Here is a 9,648-nt window from a genome sequence, read left to right as displayed (position 1 = left end):
GTTTGAGTTGATTTTTAAAGTTCATAGTTTGAGCAAATAAAAATATACAAATAAAAACAGCTAAAAAAATAAACAAAGATTTATTGAATTCTTTCTGTTGATCAAAATTCAGCACAAATCTTAAATCATAAATCAGCAAGAATACTTTTTTTTAAACATGTACTTTTTTCATGTGATATTTTTACTTTTACATGAGTATTTTTTGGTCCTGTATCTGTAACAAAATTGAGTACACTGTATAAATACTACCACATCGTATCTGCCGCTAACGTGAGCATGCAACTCACCGTACCAAAGTAAAAAAAACAAAACACTAAAATGTCACTATCAGCCATGGTACACTTAATTATTCCTCTAAAGGTGATTTGCCCTCACATTTGTCTCCTCTTTACACCTGCTGTGCTTGGGTTAAGTTCATGGGGGAAACTGGAGTGGACAGTAGGGGAAGTCCACCCAGAGAAACACAACCATCATCCTGCTACAAATGAGAAAAGTACTTCAAGATAAAGTACATATCTGTATTGTTAAATAATGTGAGTCTGCACCAGCTAATAACTATTTGACCAGACCGAGTTAAACATGACATTAATGAGTTTAGTTATTGAGTTTGAGTGAATATTCTTTCCCCTGCATGGCCACACATTTCTCTAACATTTAACTCCATAACATGAATGCAAGTTATTTATTTTTGGTCATTTAAGGTCTGTTTTATTTCAAGGTACGGACAAGACTTTGGTTGTGGTGTCGTGCAGCAGCTGCGTTCTTGTCCAGTGCTTTGATACACACACACAAACACACACACACACATGCACAAAGCAGCTGGTCAGTGGAGCAGGTCATTGTCTGAAACGTGCCCCCGTCCCATTACACAACATCCTCTCACATAAACAGCATCAGTCACTGCTTTTGCGTCACTCTCTTCATCACACGACAAGTAAAAGTAGCTCTGGTTACAGCTCAACCGACGATGTTTATGTCGAGAGCGGGATTCAAACCACCCATCTTTGGATTAGTGGATAAATACTCCACCAACTGAGCGACTGTGGCCCAGGACGACCACATGACACAGTGATGAGGCTCTGCAGGGCTTTAGGTCAACGAGAGTTTATAGGTGGAGAAAATATTGGTTATTTCTGTAGGTCTAGACCGGCACAGTCCACGAATTTACTCACCAGAACGAATCGCAAAAATTCAATAACAATAAACTTACTGCTAAACAACTTTATAGCAGCACTTCAATTAACCAGAATAAAGCATGAATTAAAGGCATAATTCATCATGAACAGATTTTATTAAGAATGTCTCAGGCTTAGGAAATAACTACATAGGTAATACCGTAATCCTTAATCCTAAATCCTTAATAGACTGTTAGCGTCACTACTTCCTGTCCAGTTTTATCTCTAGTTTTTTGGGGTTTTTTTAGGTTTCACGCTAAAATTAATAAATATTTAAAGATGAGGGAGCTGCGGATATCACTGGAAACATGTTAAAAACTACACAAATAAAAAAAAAATACTTCAGCTTCTGTTTAGAAAGAGAGGTTTGTGTCTCAATGCTAACGCTAATGCTAATTTTGAGGCATAATAAATACTCTACATATTCTACATATAAAAATAACTGGGTAGTCTTTCATTTAATTAATTTGAATTTGAATAAGCCGTTTATTTCATATTTTCTGATTTTAATAAAAGCGACTGTTAGCGTTGCGATACAGTGAGCTAGCTAGCGTGCTGCTGTGCACAAAAGCGCTTAAGTAGTAAATTAAACATATTTTTTTTACAAATCACTTCGTTTATTTAGCCTGTTCATTTTCGTTTCACAAATAAAGCCTCATATATCATTTCCCCCTGAAGTGTAGCCAAAGCGTTATCATTGCGAGATAGAGCCAGCCTCTCTCCAAACCTATTTAAAGTCCTAATTCCTGACTAAATCTCTCCTTTCCCTCCCAAAATAAAGTGTGTAAATGTGCCGTGCTGACACTTTGGGCTGTATTCTCACATCCGCGCGGTGCCATCCAGACATAATGGATGACTCACTGTTAGCTCTGATCGCCAGGCTGTTCAAGTAGATTTTCACTGAGGATATTATTGTTTAGCCAGATGTCTGTAATCTGTTTGTTTAGTGCCAATCAAAGCTGCGTTGGTTAAGCATGTCAGAGAGTTATGTGTCGATAAGTACTGTAAAAGCTGGGTTCACGAGACAGAAAAATGTCGCACAATCCTTATAGTTTCAGAGGACAGGTCAGAGTTTTATGTTTAAGTGTCAGATTGCAGATTTGTTCACTTGGTTTAAGGTTAATATCTTTGTATTTACCAGGTCTATCCATGTGAAACGAGAACTGGCACCAAGTTCAACGTCTTCACTGCCAACAAAACAAAACAAAAGTGAAATAATTTTGGCACAATAGCCTCAGAAAGTGGTGCCGTTATTCAACTCTAAAAGTGTGATTGTGGTCAGTTGAAAGTGTTTGTGCTTGTGTGTGCCATATAGTTATAATACATGAAAGCCGTGGGTCATTATGTTACAATTTGCACCTTTCAAATCACGATATTTATCTAAAACGACTTAATACAACAGAGAAATTCACCGACTTCCGCTTTCGAAAACTGCGATGTCCAACGGGAGCTTCTTCTTCACAACAAAAAGTCTGCACCTCTGACGGATAACTGCACATCACGCGCATCAAGTGAGCAGTGGATTGCACCAAAATGACTACGCAACACAACCGAATCCTGCGTGTATTGCCGATCAACAAAATAAAACTGTAGACCGAAGTCAGCGCAGAGGCGGCGGTGAAAATGGGGATTGATTGGTAACATGACGTCTTGAAACTAAGTGATTAAAGATCGCTCAAACATGCACGAATCACTCCAAATACAACTTCGAGAGGGTAAATGAGACGGGGAAACATCTATAACATGGATAAAAGTTCTAAAAGGTTGATTGCCGATCCTTGACAGATAATGATAAGGTTCATAATTTGGGTATTTCGTTCATAAACAGTAAATCTCCCATCGAGTTCTGAAATGACGACATAATCAGACTGTAGAACATGAAATGAATGGAGGTTTTTGAAGGTCGTGCTGTGAGGGGCCTGAGTCCATACGGATGTGGCCCCTAATGATGATGAAATGTTGCTATTGCCGTGGGTTATTTTAGCGCGCTGACAGAACACGGTGTTTAATTGGACGTCCAGGTGAAGGGACTCATCTGGTCTCCCTCTGATTAAGGACAACAGATGGACCGGTCCGAACGCGCACGCCCCCGATCCATCAAACACGCCCTCGTACAATACAGCAGGAATCACGTGACTCCTGATCAATACTGGGGGAATCATTGCGTGAAACCTTACCTTGAACTTGCGTATTCGTATGGCTTCGGTAGAACGTAAATATCCATACACTGACTAAAACGGACCACTCATATACGTTTATCGTGACAGTATATATGGAAGTCCTCCTCTTTACTGCATTTATTCAAAGATAGGACTCATGGAAAAGGCTCGCAAAGGCAGGTCACGTTCCAGTCCCCTTCATCTGACAAGTAAACACATGACAATATTAATACAACACGGGCTTTGAACAATAGCGAATGAGCTTATCTGTCATACTGCGGCTGTTATTTTCATTAAGGTTTTTTCAAGTTTGCAATATTATACTGTATTTCAGCGTTTAAAACTATCCTTATATGGTGGATTTGAGGTGAATAAATGTAACGCACACAGGGATTTGTCATTTAAAGGTGCACTTTGTAACATATCTGGTGGAGCATCTGCCACCAGCTTAAGGTTATTCGTGGCATGCATTCATTCAATTAGATTAGAGGTATTTTATTGCTGAAATAGGTTAAAAACATGCATTCTTACTGTGATAGAAATGTAAGTATATTCATATTGTGTCTTTAAAAGCATTTGTTCTGTGTCAGTGTGTCAGACCCAGACCAGATATTAACATGTGTCTCCATCCCACAGGAAACTCGTCGTTGTTCTAATTGTGTAAAAGTGTAAAAGTTAGAGTAAAAATCTTATGTGTGTGAAACAAAAGTCATTCTGCTTTGGCCCAGTCCTGTCTGTATCTACTGTAACAAAGAATTAACCTTTTTTCTGTATTCCAAAACTCACCGGGCTTCGCAAATGGATTACTTTTCATCGAGCATTGTCATTTTTTTCCCCAACACTTACTATGAGTGGGTTCTCCTCTACACAGATCTAAACTGTAGCTAGCACGGACATGTTAGTGCCTTATGAAGCATCTTGCATTGTGAGGACTTTAGGGACCCACCTCCTGCTGGCGCCAGAGTCAGGACTAAACATGGGGAATCAGCGTTACACTTTTATGCAACTAAAACCTAAAAAAAAATCTTCCTGAAGATGTGAGACAAGCTTCTACTTTGACAATGTTTAAATCCAGACTCAAAACGGTTCTTTGTAGCTGTGCAAGGGTTTTATTCTGCACTTTTCTCCTTTAATGCTCATTTTTTGATTATTATTATTATTATTAGTGATTATTTATGTTTGCAATTTGTTGTATTGCGATTTTAACGTCTTTTTTATTCCGTAAAGCAGCTTTTCATCATGGATATTTAACGCCATGCTGCAAAACAAACAGGTGGCGGACCCTCTACCAGAAAAGCTACACCTTGCAGCTTTAATATCACGTGTGTAGCTTTAACACATGAACAATGATCTGTGTGGATGTGTGTTATTCCAAGACTCCATTATTATGTTATTCCAATCACATCAAAAAACAATATTCAGTCTGAAGTTGTCCCAGCAGCAGGTTACTCCAGCTCTTCCTCTTTTGTTTATATAATACAGTAGAGACGTCAGTGAACCCGTTGACCCCACACTGAGTATTTTTTACGTCCTCGTTTCTCCTCCACTCACATAGAGCACCCTTCTGGCGCGCTCACGTGTGCCTCCAGGTTGAAGGTTAGGATAATTACGCGCCCCTCTCTCCGCGCGCCGGTGATGGCCACGGTAAACCACGTAGAGACGTTAATGCTCTGCAGGTGATTTAAGACAAAAGCTCCCGTATCCTGCAATAATCAAGCGAACATTCACTGACACGGCTGCATCAAATCAATGAAAACCTAACAATTTCCATTCTTATCTTCACGAAACACAACGCACGCGCACCAAAATGAGCAGAAGAAGGGGACTCAAAGACAGAGAAAGAAAGAGAAAGAGGGGGGTGATAACAGCTTCAATAAATCATCGGGGCCAGTCGCCGCTCCCCAGAGACGTGGGATGGATTAAATTAAGCACTCCCTCTACCCGCGTGCCTCTCTCCTCCCGTGCGCGCGTGTGTGTCCTATAAAAGCCAACAGCTGATCGCCAGACGCACACGGAAGGAGCTGGCGCAGAGCGAGGGAACCAGAGGAAGGCAGAGGGGATGCTGTGGAGCCGTGCAGCGGGGACCAGGGACTGTGCTTGCGGATAGACCCAAAGGAAGAGCCCGGGATCCACAGCTTTCGTTTGTTCGTCCTCGTGTTTTTATTCCCCGGACGAGTTTGGAGGAGCTGTCCGGTGCTGAAGTTGCGTTCCCCGTTGTTCTGGAACTGGAGGACTAAATAGGCTGGCAGGAAGTGGAAGTGGAAGGTATAAAACGCGAAAGTCCGTGGAGAGGGTCACGCTGGCCTTTTTGTGGGACCGTGTTGCGCGTCGTGTGAGTCCGTGAGAAAGCCATCATGCCGAGGTCTTTCCTGGTGAAGAAGGTAAAACTGGATGATTTCTCCAACGGGGCGGACTTGGAGAACGCATACCGACACCGGACGGACCTCAGCCTCAGACTCCACGAGAAAGGTACGTCCATTACGCACATATTCCTCCCCAAATGCATCGCTCCATTTAAACCCAGCAGCTTTTTTGTGTTGCACTATCTACCTGTTGTACGCTAACAGGTGCTGCTTGAGCTGGTCTTAAGATAATTAGCTGGTAACTTCACTGGATGCTGTGCACATATTACGCAGACATATAACAGATAATCGAAAAAAGCATTTGATCATTAGCTGTAACGTCCAATCACCCCTGGGTCTGGAGACGGGGATGCGAAGTGCAGTGCAACAGCTGCTGAATCAGCCTAATTTTATCTGAGTTTGTGAGTGATGCCCCGAGCACCACAGCAGCGCTTTAACGAAGTGCCAGTCTCAATAAGAGCAGCCCGCGCCTTATTTACTGAGGGAATTCAAGCAACACTGGAGGAGTCGACTGTCGCTGAAGCGGAAAGGTCACTTGAGAAATCAGCTAAATCCAGCGCTCCCCGTGTTTCATCGATTTTGGCTCATAGTCAGCGTGGACTTGTACCCCCTACGCGCTTTAAGTAAGGTTAATAGAGATAAAGATGGACTGAGGCTGTCGTTGTCTGCGCAACTTTATGGGCTCGGCCAATTAGTGAGACGCTGTTGCACTTTGGATTATGAATGCATTAGTTTAAATGAGTGCTGCGATACTGCCCTCATTTACTCATGTCTATTGTTTTTGTGACATTTCACAAAGCACTGGACCCACTCATTTTCCCACGTGGGCTGCTGAGGACGTGCGTCTGTCTCTGTGACGCACTCTAATCACGTCGCTCATATAAAAGCTGTTTAACTTGAGATGATTTGAACATTGTCTTATCGACTATTCGTCAACACGTCTTCAACTTGTGGTCCAACTGTTGAATTGATCTTGTTGAAGGCCTAACGACATTTTAGCCTTATTTTCATTTTATAAGTTGATTTTAGGCACAGGAAAAGCGCGTGCGCCATGGCACGTGCGTTATGGCATGTTGGCTCACAAAGCTAAGTGGCTGTCAGCAGCGTATTTTTAACACCAAGTTAACAAGCCCCCAGCGTTCTGACACGCGATCTGCCGCCTCAGCAGAGCTATGCAATCCGGCCTGCCCCGGCCACCTTTGTCTCTCCCCCACATCACAGCATCACACAGTCACACAGCCGTAGAGCGGCCCGTGTAAAGAAGCTTTCTGCCTGAACGGAGCTTTGGGAATTATTCATGTCCCAGCTTTGTGGCGTGCCATGTTTGTGAGGCAGCCATGTACAGCAGGACCTACAGAGGAAGTTGTTGTTTTTGTGACAACACGCGGAGGCAATATCATACAGCTTGTTGCATGACATCCAAAAAGACAGCCCAGACGCAGGGGAGGAACAACTCAGAAAAAGTGTTCTTCTGTGTATTGCACAGCCTCCTTTGGTTCATAAAAAAACTAAGAGGAGAAAGCTTACCCTCCACTTTCTCTAAACCCAGCAGCCCCCCAGCAGCCCGGGCATTAGCCCTGCACATACCCGGAGGCTGCGTCTGGGAAGCAGGAAAGTCCCGGATGTGTATCAGTGTGTGTTTTGCCACGAGGCCCGGTGCAGCACTGAGCGCGCGCAGCTGCTGTCACGGAGCCATTGACCCGCAGTGCTGGAGCTGTCCGTGGTGCTGATGCTCATTTACACTTGCTACCTCAGCTTTCTCCAGACCAGGGTCAGCCGCTGAGCTGCTCTCCTTCTCTCTGCACTTTTACATCCTCTAAACAGCCTCTGTTTACGGCACAGGAGTGGAACACTCCACTGCTGGCCACAGGTGTGCAGGCAAACACAGATGTTCTGGGAGACAATATTCAGACCACATGTTTCTGTTCATAAAGGTAGTTACAGTTGGCACTCCAGCACTCATAGAGAGTAGTTCACAAACACTGCACACTGCAATTAGAGTGTGCTCTCCAAAGAGGATCACAGTAAACATCAGTCATTACATTACATTATACAGACATTAGACACTATATTACATGTTTAGATTTTTCCCATGGTAAACCAAGACTACATATAAACCTGGAGTAGTCTAGTGCAAAAGCGTTGTTTAGATCTTTCACCTGACTCAGAATAGCTCCTCTCTGAGCTGTGAGTCAATGCACAGACTCTTGACGAAAAGGCGCAGGTGCCCTCTCTTCTTTACCTTTAGTTAGTGTTAGCTGTGTCCAGTAGCACAGGTCTAATGAGGCTCTTGTTTGTCCCTGTGCAGCTCAAAGCACAGAGTGATGCCCCACCTGGAGGTCTGCAGTATGTTAGGGTGCTGCTGTACTCTCTGACTTGTCCAAGTTCTTCTAAAAGTGAAATAATGTGTCTGATGTGATGGTGGTCTCTCTCTGCAGCTGGCTACATCAGTGACTACATCAGCCCTTCGGTGTACGACAGGGAGAGCGATAATGGGATCAAGGTGCCCTCTCCGGACCCTCTGTATGACGGACTGCACAGTGACTATGGGGCCCCTGACTCCGAGTCCCCGGACAGCCCGGCCTCAGAGATCACAGACACTTACATAAACGGAGTAGCAGCAGTCAGCGATGGCTACACAGTGGATGCCTTCTTCATCACGGACGGCCGCTCCAGAAGGAAAGCCTTGGGCAGCCCCCGCAACATCCAGAGGCACACCTGTAACGAGTGCGGCAAAACCTACGCCACGTCTTCCAACCTGAGCCGCCACAAACAGACGCACCGCTCACTGGACAGCAAGCTGGCCAAGAAATGCCCCACGTGTGGTAAAGTGTACGTGTCCATGCCCGCCATGGCCATGCACCTGCTCACCCACGACCTCAAGCACAAGTGTGACATCTGTGGGAAGGCGTTCAGCCGGCCGTGGCTCTTACAGGGACACATGCGCTCGCACACGGGGGAGAAGCCCTTTGGCTGTGCTCACTGTGGGAAGGCCTTCGCTGACCGCTCCAACCTGCGTGCACACATGCAGACGCACTCCGCCTTCAAACACTTCAAGTGCAAACGCTGTAACAAGACCTTTGCCCTCAAGAGTTACCTGAACAAGCACTACGAGTCGGCCTGCTTCAAAGGACCCTTCTCTCCACTGGGCCCCCTCGACGCATGACCCCCTCACATGGACCAGACTGTACCGCGCTCTCACAATGAACATCATCTATTTTTGCTCTGAAATGACCTCGCCTCCCTCAGCCGCGTACACTAGCGCCCCCTGTCCTGGAGCCTTTTAATGACATGAACATGATGAAGATAGCACAATTTTTCTCCTTGAGATTTGCCCACTTAAGGATGTATCTGATTTTCCGCATGCACTTCCTGAACACTCCTCACTCTGCTCTGATGTGGGAGGCAGAGACAGCTTCCTGACTGCGTCTGTTTGAGGATGAAAGACTCGAGTCAGCCTAAACCAGTGGGTTTGTCTGCACACAGTACAACTCTTTTCTAGGGGGGAATATAGTAATAATAATAGTAGTAATAATAATAATAATACTAATAATAATAATGTTCTGCTGCACCAAGTGACCATATTTTTGCCAATACTGAGGTAAATAACCTTTTTTTATTTATTTGTTGTTTAGCACTTTGCCTAAAATTATTCCAATTCTATTCTAACTAGTGTTATTTATTGATTTATTTATACATGATTTGTCAACAGTGCGTTTGGAGATGGGTTGCACTTTACTTTCTGTATCTGTAGGTTGGATTTTTGTTGACTTTTTTATCAGGCCAAAGCATATGTCACTTTTTGTCTTATTTTTCTATTTTGCTTATGTTTTATTGATATTATTGCATGCAAAAAATGATGAAATCTATGCCAACATCATAAAAAGCTTATGATTTGCCAAAATCCTATAGATAGAACCCGAGGGCAATATTTTTCTCTTGGAGCCTCCG

General features: G+C 43.9%; 1 protein-coding gene across 1 annotated transcript; it reads left to right on the top strand.

Moving 5' to 3' along the window:
• Positions 1–5,498: 5,498 nt before the first annotated feature.
• Positions 5,499–9,115, top strand: LOC117383960 (transcriptional repressor scratch 1-like). Its single transcript, XM_033981211.2, has 2 exons — positions 5,499–5,803; positions 8,136–9,115. Exons 1-2 carry the CDS (start codon positions 5,689–5,691, stop codon positions 8,861–8,863), a joined length of 843 nt encoding a protein of 280 aa, XP_033837102.1. The 5' UTR covers positions 5,499–5,688; the 3' UTR covers positions 8,864–9,115.
• Positions 9,116–9,648: the final 533 nt, after the last annotated feature.

This window comes from Periophthalmus magnuspinnatus, chromosome 16 (assembly GCF_009829125.3).
Source record: "Periophthalmus magnuspinnatus isolate fPerMag1 chromosome 16, fPerMag1.2.pri, whole genome shotgun sequence".
In the NCBI taxonomy this organism is placed as follows: Eukaryota; Metazoa; Chordata; class Actinopteri; order Gobiiformes; family Gobiidae; genus Periophthalmus; species Periophthalmus magnuspinnatus.
This window is presented reverse-complemented; position numbering and strand designations above follow the sequence as displayed.